The sequence below is a fragment of the Temnothorax americanus genome, unplaced genomic scaffold (assembly GCF_048541705.1).
Source record: "Temnothorax americanus isolate GAGA-0224 unplaced genomic scaffold, ASM4854170v1 Scaffold2, whole genome shotgun sequence".
NCBI lineage: Eukaryota > Metazoa > Arthropoda > Insecta > Hymenoptera > Formicidae > Temnothorax > Temnothorax americanus.
Window position 1 is genome coordinate 7,699,859 of NW_027509338.1, and position 18,794 is coordinate 7,718,652.

Sequence of the window (18,794 nt, forward strand, 5' to 3'; positions counted from 1 at the left end):
TTTTTAGTTAATATGTAAATATGCGCTCGTTACTGTCGGCATATATAACGTCTTTAATATCTTAAATTTAAAGTAGCAATGCTTTCCACAATTAGACACCGTGTTCGCGGAACAATGTAATATTCGTAGAGTTCTCTCCAGACGCTGGAATATAATATATCTTTCCTCAGTTCCCTGTTTTAATATCAGACGAAATAAAAATCATTTACATTGTATAATACACAATAATTGTCTTTTAAAATTAACCTCATGCACGACACTGAAGTAATCAAATTTTTCAAAATAATTTTTACGTATTAATCTTATTATTGTTTAATATGTGTTATAAATTGTTTTAGAATAAAAAAATAACATGTTAGAAAATAATATATCTGATAACACTAATATAATATAAATCATTAAAAATAACATATTTATTTTTTATTTGTATCAACAACTTAATTGTATCGATCGTACATTTGTACGATGTAAAAGCAACGTCGAAAAATTTATTACTAGATTGTGATCGTAAGTCTATGAATTATTTATGAAATCTTGGTTTTAATGTCATGAAGTCAATCTCAAAAAACAATTTTTTGAGCAAGTTCTACATTGCATTACAGAATGAAAATAGAAAAAGATAGTCGTATCTATAAATAAATTATTTATTGCGAAGAACTTTTGTTTTTCATATTAATGTCTAAATATTTGTGCAAAGATGTAAAAAAGGAATTTTGTTGGCTACATTACTATTCAAAATGTGCAATGTTAGACAAGTGAATGATTTATATATACCGAACGGATTGTTACATATGCGATATATTTGCACAAAGTCCGATACTTAGTATATAATAACATCTTAAAATACAATTGATTACACATATTATCGCTGGTGCATATGTTATTCCTGTAAAAATTCAGAAAAAAAAGAATGCTTATCGAGCATAATTTTCTAAGTAAGAACAAGTAAATCAATCGTATATTATTATTAATGTTTCAGACATATGTGCTCCAAGAAAATGCATCGCTAAATACGCATAGTCATCGCGTGCGAACGTAAGAAGATTGCTTATACATAAAAAAAAGATATTTATATTTCAAAGTTTGATGCGATAATTTCTGATTCGAGTGGAGTGAGTTTCTCCCACCAGCGCGACAACCGGATACACGATATAAAGTATGCGACAATTGACCCTGACGAATAGTATGAGATAATCTCACAGCGCGCGACACTCGCTTTCAGTGCGTCTGCTCACAAAAGACACAACGCTAGTCTGTCACACAATCTCTCGATGAAGCGCTGCGTTATTCTTATTTAATATTTTTTAGTCATAACTACATTAATACTTTGTACGCTCAAGTTTGTGATAAAAAGAGCTGTGTGATAAAACCTAACCTAACCATTTCGATATCAATCAACCCGCTCAAGCGATAAATTTGTACTGTTGTATAAAAAAAGAGAATTCGCCTGACCTTCACGACTAGCAAGAGCCCAGCAACTGGTAAGAAAATCCTACGCTAATTATTATTTCATTTTTATACAGAAATAATTTTATAATAATAAATTTATACCATGAAACAAAAAAAGTTTATGCAAATGTAAAATATCCAGACATTATCTACCAGAGTACAACAAATGAAAGCAAATTGCAGCAAACAAAACATTTATGAAATACAACAAATTACATATTTATAAAATAGAAGCATTTTATAAATAATTAAACACATCATAATCACGTGAACATCAATGATTTAAAACATGTCTTATTTTGATGTTCACTATTGCTACAGAGCAATAATAATGTAGCCTTTCTGCTATAATAGAACAAAAAGACTTTCCAACATGTTTGACCAAATTTTACTAGCATATTTTATTTTATTTTATTGATTAAGAAATTATTTTGTCTAAATACACAGAAAATACGCGAATATTTGTTGTTATTTCAAAATTTTCCATACTTATGCTTAACATAAATCGTCCGAGTCATGCCTAAACTAAGCATCATTAAGCATTCTAATCTCCTTTCATCGTGGTTACAGTTTTACATTTATGTTTATTTATAAATCATTGTTTATAAATGTATATCTGTGTTTACATTAAGCGTGTAACGCATGGCCATGACTCAGAAAAAAATAGATCTATTCATTCTATTGTTCAGCAGCAAAGCGTCACAAAGCGAATAAATCTATTTTAATCGGTTGACAAATTAATATTATTTAAGGCATAGATATTAGTAAAGTTTCAAGGCAGGATTCCGTAATTATGATTTCGAAATATATAAATTTTTTAATGCAACTTTTGAATCATGATACATTTAAAGTTCTATAACTTCTAAGTTCAAAATATAAAATTTGACGATAAATCATATTAAAGTTTATTTATTACTTTTTACACATAATTAAAGAATTTTACATAACGTATAATTCTTACGACAAACTTCCATTAAGTATTTTTTTTTTTTTTTAGTTTTTCTTTGCTGAAGGTTTAAAAATAAAAAAAAATCCCGTCACATTTTTGTTACTCTTAAGAAGATTAAATAGAAAGCCTGACTTCTTTGAAAACACATTTCAAAAAAGATAAAATTTTATATCGTACGTCACATTTTATACTTTAAACAACAATAATACGTAACAAACCTCATGATTTCTTGTTTCTTATTAAAATCAAGATAACATATAAAAATTTAAATAAATTTATATATCGTTTCTCTGTTTTCAAATTTCAAGTTTTATTTCTTATACTTAGTTGTTTTTTAATAGCATTACCTTCCTCTCTTCCTCTCTTTTTTGCGTTTTTTACCTATATATAAATTCTTTAAATAGATTTAATAGAATTTCAACAGAGATAACTTGTTATCAGTTTGATAAAAACTTGCAAACATGTAATATTGAAGTCAGAAATATTCTATATCTCATAAAATCATCCTATATCGTAAATCGTAAATCGTAACTATGTAGTAACTATAATCAATGGTCAGATAGCTTTATCGTGAAATACATACCTATATGAAGATAAATCACATTTTCCTATATTTTTTTAAAACTCAAATTTTCTTTATTGCATATTTTTTTTACTAAAATTGAAAAAATTTTTTACTTTTTGATAACATTTCGTTAGCAGAAAATTTATTATAAACTTGTATTCTTATCGAGTATATTGTATATTGCACAAAAATGTTTATTTATAGTGAATAGATAATAAAAATGCGCTATAATGGCGTAAATGTATAAAACAAAATATAGAATTCAGAAAAAAGATTAATATAACAGTCAAATAATTTTCCTTACATTATCTTTAACACAATGAAACTCTTTGTATTTTGTTTATATTTGTGCTGTTTGGCGCAATAAATTGCATCACATGATAATAAATCCTTTTTTTTTCTCGAAATCAAAGAGACATGACATTTCCTATCTAATCAAATTTTAAGATTAAGGTTTAAAAATATTGTAATTAAAAAATTACAATATAAAGTAGAATAAAATAGAGTAACATAAAATATAAAACCTTTAATTTCTTAAAGTCTCATGACATTGAAATTTTATACAAGTTTATATTTCATGTATAAGAAATCGTAGAAAATCGTATAGAAAATACGAGCATTATTACTTTTCGATTGTCCGATGTGATATCGATAAATTATTCATATTAAATATTAAAAGTAACATGACTATCATGATATACAAATCAAATTAAAAGAAAATGCCACTTATGGAGCTGGATCTCGATAGCCTGATAATATTTTCTGGTGTGTTTTTAATATACACATATTTTCAACCTGGTAAATTGCGCGCCGATTATTTGTCGATCTTAAAACACAGCTTCCGTTGAAACAATAAAATCCCCTCCTTCTAATTAAATCGATAATCAATTTAACTTTGATGCTCATAAGCATCCTACTTAAATCACTGCAAAGAATTTATTGCGTAAAATATCACCTCAGTCAGGGTTCGAATCTGGAACGTTCCTCAATCCGCGACGGGTAATCTTACCAATTCGACTGAAGCATGTACGGATTGGGAGAGGTCCCAGGTTTGAACCCTGACTGAGGTAATATTTTTCGCAATAAATTCTTTGCAGTGATTTAAGTAGGATGCTTATGAGCATCAAAGTTAAATCAATTATCAATTTAATTAGGGAGAAGAGATTTTGCCGTTCCAACGGAAGCTATGTTTTAAGACCGACAAATAAATAATCGGCGCATAGTTTACCAGAATGGAAATATGTGCATTAAATACACACAGAAAATATTATTAGGCTACCAAGCTCCAGCTCAGACCGTAAATGACATTTTCTTCTAACTTGGTTTGTTATTCATATTAATTTTCAATTACGAAAACATTCGTGAATCTATTCTCGTAGGTATAGCACTTTGTTATTAAAAAAAAAACTATATATACTTAGAATTGATAGTACGCATTTGTTTCTGCAAATATTACCAAATTATTTTTATTCGCTTTTCCTTCTGGTTGGTTCTAAATTCAACTGAATTACTTTATTTGAAAGAGACATAGTTTTTGTGGTTTTGCTCAAATCGAGATTCAACACTAATAATTTAGATATGCGTTTCATTGAGATGCGATTCATAGTTTTCGTAAATTTATTATGACTCGAATCACCCACAAGAATCCGTCATCGAATGCTGCATTCACTTCTTAATCACTATTATTTCAATAAATACTAATATGCATCATATAAAAAAGCGTGAATATCAATTAATATCTCAGAAAATTAAATGCGTTTCGCAAAATAGACAGGGATACGTATCCATCACTGTTTCACCAAGAATACGCAAGCCGAGTACATTGATATTTTTCTAATTATTTCGCAACGAACATTATTCATCGGAATAAAAGCACGATGTAATTATCGACTCTGAAAACGTCGCATTGTCGACGTACGCCTCGGAGCGAGAACGGACGAGCACTCCCATAATGCGATTACAAAATTTCATCTGACAAGATTCTCCCATCTCGCTAGAATGCACTTCGCATAAATGCAACGATTTCCTACTCGAAAAACACTTCTCGCTTTCAGTCATAATTTTCGAACATCATGTCGCGCGCTTGCGTTCTCCGAGTAATCGCGTGGAAGACAGATCGAAAATATCCCTTGATCAAACTTTACGAACACGATCTTGTGTTCGGCTTTTCGACGAAGAATAAAAATTTTCGATAGTTCGTAGAAACAGATATGAGTCTCGAAAACGTGGTAAAACTTTTTGCGGTAAAAAGACATGACATACATACCGAAAATAAATGTACCGGTTAATTAATTGCACAATTATATTGTTCTTGCTCTAGTGCCTATAAATTATGTACTTGTTTTCCGTTGAACCTCTTAACTTGAGCTTTACTGGCCAAAATATACAAAATACATTGCATAATTTAATTACATAGAGTGGTTATTACATACAGACTGATATTTTCAGGTGATTACCAAGCAAATATACATTATATGTTAAATATTATGTGTGCATTATATATATACCTGTTCGGTTTGTAATAAGAGTTTATGTCTTAATCGATAAAATCTTATCGTATTAATCATAGATCTCATATTAAATGATTGTTATCATCGATCTCATTAAAAATCATTTAAGATTTCAACTTTTACGTTATGAATCTGGAAAGTAATGAATATATTTTCAAGCTAGTTGCCCAGATTGTTTTTCTGCGTTTATAACTACAAGGCCTACAACCCCTACAACTAATCTATATGTAGTGCATTCTAATACCTCAAATATCAAACTATCAAACGCAGTCAATATTTTGCATCATTAACGCTTTCTCAATCATCTGAGCATCCAAAGCGATCTCATCGCTCTTCGCCGTTCGTAAAAGATAATTATGCGCAAACATCGGACAGGTAAACGCAATCGTGCCAAAGTAAAGCGGATTGTTAACGTCGGCGACAGAAAATCGCGTGGACCTCTTCAAACATTTGCGAATCTCCGCGAGAAATCGATCGAGTTGGTACGTGACAATGCAAATCGATGATATTACATCGCCGGCGAGACGATATTTTTCACCGCGGAATTATTATTAATATCTGACGGAAAAAATGACTTGGTAACGAAAATTTAACGATATTATGCAAAATCTAGTACAGAGTAGCTCTTAGCTCATGAATGTAAATGGTGTTGCAAAAAATCAACGATCACGTAATATAGTTGCAGAATATCAAGAAAGTTATACGAATGTTACTTATTATTATTATTTAATACCCGGATAATTTCAGATTTGTTATTAACATGACATTGCATTATTACCACGAAATAAGTCGAAAAAGTCGCGCGCTATTCAAAAAAATAATTTCTCATGATGCGATTTATTCTTATAAATAATTCTTTCCTCGTACCATGTCTTCAAATGTTATAAAATGAAAGCTAAAGCTCACGTTGTCGTGCCTTTTGCAGCACTACTGGAACGGCATTTCTTCAGACGAAAAATCATACCGCGTTACGATTCCATGTTAGAAATAATGATCCCAGTTGTGGTTTTCGAACTAAATTCCGCGTTAACAAAACTAGACGAGCCGGAAAGCGGTAGAGCGCGCGTAACGTTTCTGCACGCAAACTGGTTCTGCAGAAGAACCAATTGTGCAAAACGTCACTGCGATTATTATAAAAGGAGCCCATTATAATATGTCGTAGTGTCAGCGCAAAGTACTGCCGAGTTATCGCCGATTTTCCGCACGCCCGAACGAGCACTTTGCCTGTACTATACTCTCTCGCGGTTCCGACGACATTTCGCGTCCCAGCGATTTCGACGCGGAACGTAATCGTGTTTTATCGACGGTCAAACGACTTGCGTAAAACGGTGATATGTGCTGCTTTTAATTTGTAGCGAGTAAAATCAGTTGCAAGCCCTGTGTAACTTAATTTTTTTCTATAAAATTTCGAGTAAAACGTATATATAGCAAGATATTATTTCGTAAATTCACATCTTTCGTTAAAACTATTAATTTTTGTGACTTATAAAATAAATTCTGATAAAAAAAAAGAATAATTTTTTTAGTATTTATTTGAGAAAATTTTGCATATACACCTACGGTTTACGTTGTAATTTATGCAATATTTCTATAAATGAGTACCCATTTTTATGTTGAACTTTAACCAAAAAGAACATAAAGATATTGAGAAAATGATTTTGAAATGTAAGATAGATTCTGTTTGATCAACGAACGATGTTCCTAAAGTTTTTCACACACACACACACACACACACACATATTACACTGCTATATTTTTGAAGTAAAAGTAACACAACACTTTCTAAAACAAGTATAAATAATTTATTACGACGAAAAACTAAAAAAAGCGATGTAGTGTTCTGACTAATATAATCTAGACTCACTTCAGTGCAGCTAGTTCGCATGTAAGCTATGTCCGGGGATGGTTGACATGAGTTTCAAGTGCGTCGTAACCAAGATTTTTCATGATACATCTTCACGCTATTTCGCCGGTGAATTTTGCAGACAGAAGGATCTACCAACGTGACGGCGATTCTCGTTGAAAAAAAAACGACAAAGATCGAGGACACGGAAAACGATGTGGAAGAGGGAAGGTAGCTCGCAACCCCGCAGGCGGTCGCGGCGACGTTATTTATTGCTCGGGCCGATGAGTGTCATTTAAAATTTCGATATAAATTAATTTAAGGGGGTAAAGGGGGTTTCCAGGACGGTCGCAGTGGTACGGGGCGTAATGGCTCGGAAAATGAAGTTCTTGTAGCCTCACCGAGAGAGAATCTCGCTCGCCGTCAGCCCCCCGTCCCTCCTGTCCCTCCGCTCTAGCACCCTTACGCCTCTTCGCCACCTCGAGCGTGTGCCGTCCCTCTTCATCCCCCCGCGCTTCCAACCTTCAACTTCATCCCCTTTCATCCTTCCATCCCCGTTCCTCTCTGCTCTTATACCTCCGGTCTTACCCGTTCGCTCGCTCGCTCGCTCGCTCGCGGAGACTCAACATTGCCTGGTGAAATATCCCTTTGCCTCCGCTCCGCCAAGCTTCTATCCACGCCCAAGCACTCCGCCTCGCCATTATCTTAAGTAAACAGACTACCTGCGCGCCGGGGAATTCCAGATAAAGTCACATGTTATCAAAATCCACCCCCGGGCCGCCCCCCGCAGCCCTGCCGCTCGCTCGCGGCCGCCCTCAAGCCCCTCAAAGCGTCCTCCGAGCGCGTAGCCTGTCGTTAATTCCGTTAAGTCGCGGCCTTACGTTCAACGCGGCAAGCAGCAGCCTGCGAAATCGCTCGATTCTGGAGAGCGACGGCGCGCGCTGCTTCTGGCGGAAGTCGAGTGTGTTCTAATGAGGAATCCCGAAATGATATCGGCAGTCGCTCAGACGGACCTCACCCCGTTTTGCGCTCGTCGCATCTATTACGTCTCGATTAATCGCGAGACACTTTCACGCCGGTAAGATTTCACGAGAATTCGCTCGACGAGAAGATCGGGATGATTGTTCTTATATTATCGGCGTGTCATTTTTGAGAGGGATTTACGCTGAGCATCCGGATATTTTCGATAGAAAAATTCACCGCGACTCTCCGACTCTTCAATCGACTTTCCATGTAAAATTTTCTGAGCTTATTTAACTACATGATGATATGTTTTGAATAAGATTTTAAAGTAAATCACGTTATATACCATGTTATTGAAAATATAACAAAACGCGGTATTCATGAGTTTAAAATCAACTTCTTCTCCAGACAAAATTACGAGGTACATACTTGAACTTATTATAACTTTTTGATATATGTCACTACCTTAGTAGTTGCATTAAGAATCACAATACTCTGTTCTTTTTCTTACTTTACGAATGAAAGTATTCTTAAAGCCAACTAATTTATGTTTTATCTCACAGAAAAAATGGATTTAAAGAGATTAAAGTTAAAAACTAACCATCGTAGTCCGACGTGCGCATTATTATAATTAGCTTACAGAGATCGGGCAGATTATGTTTCAGTTTCACTTGGGTTCAGAAATAAACTCAAGAAGAAAAACGCAGAAAGATATAAACTGATATAAGACCGTATGAAATTTGCCGCAAGTTTTTTTTTAAATATAATTACGATGCGTGTGTGACGAGAGGAACGAAAAGTAACAGAGATTCTCACGTAGTATATAGGATTCTCTCTCATTCTCGTATTCAATCTCTTCAACCTCATCGGGAGATCGTAAGTATTCTCGGGGTGTCTAGGCATGTCGCATGAGGCCAAGAATTGTAGGTATGTGGCTCCAGTGTCCTAGTATGGCCGCTACAATCAGAGTGGCACGCGCCCTCGACCACCCACCCCCTCCTCCGTGTAGCGTCCCAAAGCTTCCTTAACATCCCTCTAGGACCTCCCACGGGACCTAGTCCACGACGTCGACGACTAGACTAACCCCGAAGAGCGATTCCCCAGCACTTCAGCGATTCCCGAGAACGCATCCCCGCCCGTAGTCGTCCCCTTTCTCCCTGACCCCTTCGCGCGAATACCCGAAGACGAGCGGCTGGATACCGGATGCACACCGTCGCATGCATTCCCGCGGATACGGTGGATATGCCGCGGGGAACGCCGAAAGTCGGTTTGCTCGCAATCTAGTCATACCATGGTGCGTGCTATTCTTCCTCTTTCATTCATTTCATCTATTTATTTATTTTTCAGTGTACATACGAAAGTCAGAGATCTCCCGACGAAATCAGAAGTTAAAGTTCAGTGAAAGTCAATTGCAAATTAATGTTGTTTAAAGAGCAGATTCTTGCTAAAGATCGTAATTTTCTTTCAGCGCAAGAATTTTTAAGATATTAGATTGAAAAGTACTTACTTACAAGTTCAAAAAGTGCCTAGCAAAACTTAAAGTGCCCTTAACCACAGCATTTTACAAAATGTCGCAAACTTAATTGCTCCATTTTTCTTGCTCATTAATTCTGAATCAATAAATAAAAATACAATTTATAAATTGCTCCTATTTACTTCAATCTTAATATAAATTTTGACCCAATCGTAAGGAATATTATTTTAATAAATAATTGTATCTAAACTGTGCTCGCAAATTCTCTCAAGCACATTACTGTGATCAAATTTTCTTCAGCTAACGTCACAACATTTTCTTCGCGCGTACATTATTTTTTAAACCCTCTAGAATTGCTAAGTTATTGATATAAATCTTCTCTTTAAGAAAAACAATGTACGCCAAGAAGTTGCTGTAATTTCAAAGGAAACTTTGATCAATAGTAATAAAAAATGCGATTGAGAGAGAAAAAATTCGCAAAACTAATAGAAAACTAGAAAAATTTGCAATTTAGACATTTATTAAGCATATAATATTCCAAGCTTAATTGTATAAAAATCTTGGATTAAAGTAAACAGCAATTATATATTCTTATTTATCTGTTTGTAAAATTTGTAAAAAATGGAAATAAAATAATTAATTTTAAGACATTGTATATACGAGCCATTTAGAACTAAATTCATAATTTGTTTCATTTTTAACATAAAATCATATACAAAGTAAATTTTATAACTTACGTGGACTTAGTCCACATTCTAATTTTAATTTCGCAGTAAGCACAGTTTTACTAGTGAAAATTTTAATTTATGTAAATCACGCACGTGTTGTGTGTGAAAGCGACATTCATCCTTATTCAATCGCTATACCATCGCGCATCTCTAGCTATGTCGTGCGCGGATGAATTATCAGAGGAGGTACAAGAGCTTGCCGAGGCACAAAAAATAATATTGTATCTTGGAACGTCGTAGGAAACAGAGAAACTTGAACGAGATGGTATTTAAGAATTTCCCGTACTTTTTCCTCACGATTATGGCCACAGCGTGGAACTCATGGCACGCCTCCGCATCCCCCTCCTACGTATAAACCCCGGGGAGAACGCATTCCCATCTATCCCTCCGCCCTGTATATCCAAGGACATCCAGCTGAATGCCGGAGGAACACCATGCCATACATTCTAATGGAAATAGAACGTTCGCCGGACTTTTATGACGTCGCTCCCTCAATCGCGTAATGTATAATATTGTTTCAATGCTGATATTAAATTTTGTTTAATTCTCAAAAAATATATTGTATTATATCTTTAATCGTTTTAATTAATTTATATTCGTTCTTAGTTATATATATATATATATATATATATATATATATATATATATTGCAATTAATCCAAGCACTGTTATTAAAAAGCTAATTATTAATAAATTTATTCTGATGTAACATCTTGTAAAAGGCAAATCTAATTATTTAAAATTTTAAAAAGTACTTCAGTTTAAGATTTAAAAAATTATTTAGAAAGATTGGGGGGGACATACATAAAATTATATACAGAAAATAATTTGTAATTTTAGTAGATATTCGTTTGTGAGAACGTATACAATTGAAATATAAAATTAGAAGTATGATATGGAAATGAGACATATATTTTCATGCACGGTCTTCATAAACTTTTATAATTGCGTTTACTATAAAATTCCGAGATAGCATTTTTCCCGGTTTTGTCGTGACGCCAGCACATTCAAATAAGTATATTGCACGCCCTGCACGCCCATAATCGCGCTCAAGCGAAGTTGTGTGGTCACGAAATCTCAGTGCCACTTACAACAACGGCGTGGCGCGGCGCGGCGTAACAAGTGTATCAATAAATATAATATCGAATAAGTATCGCTTCATAACTCACCGCAGCGGCAATCCCCATCCCGGTTATCTCGTCCCCCCCCCCCGTCCTTCCGTTTTCTCATCTCCGCGTAGATAATTCCCCGTTCTCGTATCCGGGCCGCTTTCGTCTCGTCTCAATATCCGGATTCTGGAAAGAAACGCAAAACGAAACCGTGATAATGATGGCGACGCGAGAGCAGCGATTTTCCATGAAACCGTGATCCGCGCCAATCCAATCGAAATCGGCGCGCGAGACGTGCGCTTTTACGCCAGGAGGATGTAATAGATAATGAAAAAGACGTTCAATGTAAGATTAGATACCTGTTAACGCCAATTTGCGAATATTCTCCAAAAATTCGAGCCGCGAAATCAAACGGCGTCGTTCACCGACGAGCCCGCCGAGTCGCCGTCGCCGCCGAGCGAAGCGCGCGACCGTGGCGCGATCTCGCGCCTCTCGCGGTAATCTTCCCGTATTATCGATCGTAACTTGGCGCGCTGACGATAATCGTTCGATTCGCTAAAAACGAATAAATTTATGCAATGGAAATGAATAATTAATTTTGTTATTCAGCTTTTACTTTAACAAAGAATCTAGATTGTATTAATTTTCATGAAATATTCATAATCGATTTAGCTTCAATCGAAATTTTAAATGAACAATCCATGAAGGTCTTTACACAATTAATCTTTTAATTACATTTTTAATATTAATATTACATTTTTAATATTAATTATACATTAATTTAAAATTATAGTGCTCTTATTTTTCAATTTAAGAACTGTAGGAATTACAGTTAAATTTAAATTTTTTTTAATAAATATTTACCTTTTTTTTTTAGGTAACTGGTAGAGAGACATCATCGCTTGTCAAACGAATTCTACATTGTTGCAAAGATGGGGAAGATATACGAACGTCGTCTGGAACAGCCAACGCCGAACGTATCTGTGGGAGAAGTCATACTCGACAAGTTGCGCCAGAATGGCGATCGTGTTTATGCAGTATGTATATTGTACATACATACATACATACCGTGATTACGAAACGCGTGGTAGCGATTGCCAATTTACGGGCCGATCGCCTGCGAAATTTGGCGATGTAATAACGGAGCGTGCCAAAACAACGAAAGTTTTTTTGTAACTCCATGCATCGGCGCTAGCCGGAGGTGAAATTCACGAATTCTAATCTCTGAATTTTTCCTGTCGCATTATGCATCGCTTATAACGATTGGTCCTCGACCTAAACCTAACCTGTTCACGTCGAATTTTTATGTTAATTCCCTTTTAAGCTCCAAGTACTAAAAACTTGAAAGTTTTTTTTTTATAATAATAATATTCGTCGTTGAAAAAAGAGCGCGGCGATATTGAATCAATTATACATTCCAGGTTGCAAAGTGACGTCAAATGACGTGTCTTAATGACGTCAATAAAAGACGTCTTTAGACGTCATCCCGTGTGTGTGCTACCTGGGATATATCTCACAATTATAAAAAATGATGTAGTTTTTCTGTAGCTATATTATTAAAAGTTACGATTTTTTAAACTAAACAAAATATATTTGTAGTTAAATTTTAGTATAAAAATTTCGAATATAATTTTTTTACAATATACATATACCGTGTGTTTTAAAAGATATACTCATTTAACGCATGAAGTAAATTATAAACGGGATATTTTTTTTCTGTAGAATATCTTGTATCGACAATTGTAAAGAGATATTATTTCTTTATAGATAGACGGACCAACCGGCAATCGAATGACATATAGAGAACTGCTCGAGAAAAGCGTGAAGTTTGCGAACTTTTTACAAAAATGTGGGATAAAAATCGGGGACAGAATTGGCATCGCATCTGAAAATCGATTGAATTGGTTAATACCAGCTTGCGCGAGCTTTTATCTCGGCGCTATAGTAGCACCGTACAATCCAATGTATACGGATTGTAAGTAAAAGAATCACTATTTAATATTAACGCATACATATATATGTATATGTACATATTGTCTAAATTTTCTTGCAAAAGTAATCACGAAATAATGATTTCCAAAGTGATATTTATGTTATATCAACAAGTAACTTTATAATTCACTTTTAGTATATACCTAAAGTCTAATGTAAGTATATAGTTATCCATGCAACATCTGCTCAGCTTAAACGCCAATTGATTTTAAGTGTTTATTGTTAGATGAATTCCAACACGTATTAAGTATTGCAAAGCCACGCATTATTTTTGTATCTCGGCGCACCGAAAATCTTTTCGTCAAAATGCTACCAAAATTATCCTGGAAAGTGGAACTAATAGAATTGGACGATCAACCGCTCACCGCAAACGTCCGTACGTTGACGAATATCTTAAATAACGAACCAAGTGTAGACTACATGAGATATAAAGTCGCAGATATCGGTGACGCCAGTCGGCATCCGTTGACTATTCTATGTTCGAGCGGAACCACGGGGTTGCCGAAAGGAGTAACGCTATCTCATAAAAATATAATGGCGCTTTTCACGAAAATAAGGTAAGTTTTACATACATCCATTAGTTAATATATTTTCAAGCGATAAAACTGATGTGTATATATATTGTATTTAATTAAAAATGCGATGAACATTTAGTTTCTCAGCAGATATTTAAACTCAACACAAAATATAACACCATACCATTACTTCAAAAGTAGCATTTTGCAAGCTACCTTTAACCGTAATATGTTAATACTAATTTTAACTTTATAATTGAATCGCAACACTGTGCGTGTACAATCGTCCAAAAAGATAATGTGCCATTTCCTCGCTTGAAAAAAGACGGTCAAGAATCTGATTTTGTAATTTAATTATGATTTGAAAACGCAGCAAGCCCGAGTACTTGGATATAAAAGAGAATGATAGAATACTGATGCTGCTGCCGTTTTATCACGGCTACGCGATGAGCACGACGATACTCGGTATTTATACGAGCTGCACCGTGATCGTGATGCCCGCCTTCGAGCCGAAGCTCTTCCTGACCCTGGTGCAGGAGCACAGGATCACCCATCTGCCGCTCGTGCCGCCGATTCTGACGTTCCTGGCGAAACACCCGCTGGTGGAGAAGTACGACTTTCGCAGCGTGAGAGAACTCATCTGCGGAGCGGCGCCGGTTGCGAAGGACGTAAGTTTTCTTCTGTCATCGTGAAGTTTGTCGTCTCCCCCCCTCCCCCTCCCTACCTGCCGAGCCCTTCTCGGCCAAGTTATCACGGCAAGAAAAGCAGCCGTCGGCGGGACTAAGTGCCGAAGTGAGTCCTCGATGCCGCGCGGCTACGGTGAGAGGATCGAACGAAGGACCGCGAGAGGAAGTCTCGAAGAGTCGTCGCATTTTCACTAGACACAGCCCGGGGAGTAACTTTATCGCGTTCGTTTTTGTTTAACCGGTTCGCGGAGTCTCGCTAAGGAGGAGTAGGAGGAGAAGAAAATAAAAGACCGCACTCTCTCGCGAGTTCGCAATCGCGAGTCTTTCGGAAAATGCGAAACTGATCTCTTATCGGCGGACAGGGCGAGGGGAGGGCTCTTAAAGTTTCGAAAACCAAACACGCCTCTGAACTTAAATGTCCTCCGAATGCCGCTTTCTAGTTGGATATCGTTGCTTTTGTTTCCCGCGTGATTGAGAAACAATTGCGGCCGGATAAAAGAAGTACTGAAAACAAGAGAAAAAATCCCGTTTAATTCTTTGAACAAAATTTCATATTGCTAAACTTTATTTTTGTATAATAATAGTTAAAAATAAAATTCTTCTTATAATATATATTTATTAAATTTATTAATTAAATAAATCAACTTTTTTGTGACAGATTTCGAAAGATAATACTATAAGATAACATTAATGTGTGACATCCTCAGATAATTACTTTACAAATTGTTAATGTTAATTTTTTTGCATTGATTAATTAGACTAATTGAATTAAGAGTTCAATGGTGGGACAACTAATTCAAAAACAATGGTGAGATGCAAAGCAACTTATCTCCTCTTTTTCTCCGCAGATCATAGCCGCGGTGAAGACTCGCATCGGCGTGAAATGCGTTCGCAACGGCTACGGCATGACGGAGTTGTCGGTAGTGAGCGGTTTAAGCGGGCGCGACGACGACGACGATGCGTTCGAGATTCCAGGATCCGGATTGCTCATGCCCGGTTTTCTCGGCAAGGTGGTTGATCTCGAGACACAAGAGACGCTGGAGGCTGGTCAGGTGGGCGAGATCTGTTACCTGGGTGAGCAAGTGATGCTGGGTTACTGGAACAACCCCGAGGCGACCAGGCAGACCATTGACCAGGACGGATGGCTTCACACCGGCGACATCGGCTACTTCGACGACAAAAGCAAGCTGCACGTGATCGACCGCGTCAAGGAGCTGATCAAGTACAAAGGCTATCAAGTTTCGCCGTCGGAGATCGAGACCGTCCTATTATCGCATCCCGAAGTAAAAGACGCCGCGGTTGCCGGCAAACCTGACGAACGTAGCGGGGAGGTTCCCGTGGCTTTCGTAGTGAAGCAACCCGGCGCCAAGATCACCGCCCAAGACCTACAGGAACTCGTTAAAAGTAAGTTATCACTCAGCCTGAGATTCTTTGGCATCCCTCGCAAAGATTCATAAAGACATCATTCATTTAAAAATTCTGACTATAAAGAAATCTCGGACACAGAGGTGCGCGCTGTTTTGTTTTTTTCATAAGTCATACTCGTTTGACTTTTCATCACAGTGAATAAGAAACAAAGATACTTCAAAGCAGATAAAAAAATACATGGATTCTTAATCAAAAATTATAAATTTAATTAATTATTTGCAAGGATAACTCGGTACAAATGCGTTGTCGCATACTTTAAATGTGTGAGCAAAACACGGTGCATAGAAATGAGCGCATGATATAATAGCAGCATTTAACATTGCGTTACATTATTAAAGGCATTATTAGCGACATTGCATTGTGATAATGTTAAATACTGTGATCAGCAAAATTGTTAGTTATCCCCGCTGTCTCTGTAATTTAAATACATGCCGCAGCGAGAGACCGTGGAAATATTCCGCCCCGTCTTGACATTTTAATAGTAAACGCAAGCCGAGCAACGACCCTGTACATACATTAACCGAGCAATTCAATTTATCTTGCAGAGCAACTGTCACCGCAAAAATGGCTGTACGGCGGAGTGCAATTTGTCGATGCCATACCGAAGAATCCTGCCGGCAAAATTCTACGCCGCGAACTACGAGCAATGATTTCTAAATTGTAATAATACTCAAATAATAGAAATCGCATATCGATGGATTTGCGCTCGTATAAGCGCAAGTATAAATCCTCCTTGATGAAGATCGAGAGAAGCATTAAATCAACAAAGTACATAAATTGTAATATTGTTAACATTGCCAAGACCGAATTGGCAATCGCTCAAGAAAAGTGTCATGATGCGTGTACCAAGAAATATTTCTGCGTTAACGAGCTTCTCACTGCGTAGGAAGAGTGATTAAGCGCCGCGGATTTCTTCGTTGCAGAAACGCAAATTTATTTCAGCCTTGTTGTCACGTTGATTAATTCGTGAATAAACCGTTGAACAACCGTGACCGATTAAATATACGAGCGCTCGGTGGACCAGTTCCATCCTCCCGAATGTAACGAGACGGCACAGCGTGAGGGTGTTTTGAGTTATATTACACGATATCACTCTTGCGCCCCGACTTGCAGCGCTACGAAAATAAGCGAAGAAACCTGTTGCGTTACACACGTCGACGAGAAACGTGAGCGCGTTCTTGTATATTTCATCAATACCTAAACTTACACTTCTACTTCTTTTTTCCTTTACGACGATACGAGTCGAGTTTCTTATCAATCCTTCCAGTGAATCTCTGTAGTAATTCGAAAAATATCTACGATTAATTCTTTAAATAAATAATAGGTATTTTAAATGAAGACAGCTTATCTCGAAATCTTTCATGTTAAATTACCAGCATCAATTTCCGTTATTTTCCCTCTATTGACAGCTCCATTTTACAGCAAGCCCTTCATAGTTTGATATGATACGATACAAAAATTCTGATCTAAGCCATGATTTTTCAGACGGATTTAGCTGAGCTTCACCATGTCACGCGTTATGAGTTTTGGACGACCCTGCGTAGATGAAATTCTCATCCCTCACGGAATTTTTTTAGCAGAAGTAGATTGATTTCGAAAAAGGAAAATTGTTCGACTCTTATTCGTCACCTATTCTAAATGCATTCAGTGAGCGATAATTGATCATAATTGATAATGGCTGCGTCACTTAACCGAAATCACCAGAATAGTTAACCGTTACCGGAAAAGTGCGGCATGAATTGTCGGCGGTTTCGACGAATCAACGCGATTATCGATGTCCGGTGACGGAGAAATTTAAATTTTACGCCGTGGACTCTCCTATACGGTCCCTAGATACCATCAGATAGTCGTACGCGAAGATACGTATATGTACACGCGCGCAGGGGGTGTGCACGTGTACCCGTATGTAACCGTCGACAGTTATGTGTACGTGTTCATGCCTTGCGTTCCTGTTGATTTAATTACGACGATTGGCCTGACAAATCTAATGACGTGCATCAATTATTTGGCCCGCGTTCGAAGGCCGTTTAATTCCCTATCCTCTTCCCGACGAGAACACAGTTTCGCGGTAATCCCATTTTTCAGGGAACTTTCTCTCTCTCTCTCTCTCTCTCTCTCTCTCTCTCTCTCTCTCTCTCTCTTTCTCTTTGTGAAATTTCATTGGCCGTTGTGTCGTCGAGTCGGTAGCAGTCTCTGCTTCGATACCTAGTCGATAGATTCAATGGGGATGGACAGATTTATAAAGACAGTTCTAAGAGTAAATGAACATCCTTCTAGAATTTTATATCGTGCTGAATAATTCCGGTGATAATAATATTTAAGAATAATTATAATTGAGGAAAGTGTAAATAGTTATAATTACCGGCATCCTAAATAAGTAAACTGTAATTTTTTATTTGTATACAGCTACCTCTGCAGTCGCATAAAAGCTATATGCTAAAAGGGGGTTGTGCCCGCGTTTCCGTTTCGTAATTTGGAATATTCGTATTTGCGTGTCGTTGCACACCGAACGAATAATCCATAATCGCGTGTTTGCCACGGCCAATTGTGTGCCTAATTATATGAAACCATCCTGTATACAGT

At 36.5% G+C, this 18,794-nt stretch overlaps 2 protein-coding genes across 4 annotated transcripts in view; one reads left to right on the forward strand and one right to left on the reverse strand.

Moving 5' to 3' along the window:
• Dip-lambda (Dpr-interacting protein lambda) overlaps positions 1-12,091 on the reverse strand; it is a 197,378-nt gene extending 185,287 nt beyond the window's left edge. The window contains exons 1-2 of one of the 2 annotated variants that reach the window (XM_077405758.1): positions 11,950-12,091; positions 11,651-11,776 (exon numbers count right to left, since the gene is read on the reverse strand). The gene's annotated coding sequence lies outside the window, so the exon portion shown is untranslated. Of the gene's footprint in view, positions 1-11,650 lie in introns of both variants that reach the window. The other variant, XM_077405760.1, reaches the window with a different exon arrangement.
• Positions 1,178-17,549, forward strand: LOC143897257 (luciferin 4-monooxygenase). 2 transcript variants are annotated; one of them, XM_077405757.1, is made up of 8 exons: positions 1,178-1,481; positions 7,459-7,547; positions 12,468-12,627; positions 13,358-13,565; positions 13,809-14,139; positions 14,471-14,765; positions 15,632-16,187; positions 16,757-17,549. In XM_077405757.1, exons 3-8 carry the CDS (start codon positions 12,523-12,525, stop codon positions 16,873-16,875), a joined length of 1,614 nt encoding a protein of 537 aa, XP_077261883.1. In that variant the 5' UTR covers positions 1,178-1,481; positions 7,459-7,547; positions 12,468-12,522; the 3' UTR covers positions 16,876-17,549. The 2 variants fall into 2 exon arrangements, with proteins under 2 accessions (XP_077261883.1, XP_077261882.1); XM_077405756.1 differs by lacking the exon at positions 7,459-7,547.
• The last annotated feature ends 1,245 nt before the right edge of the window (positions 17,550-18,794 follow it).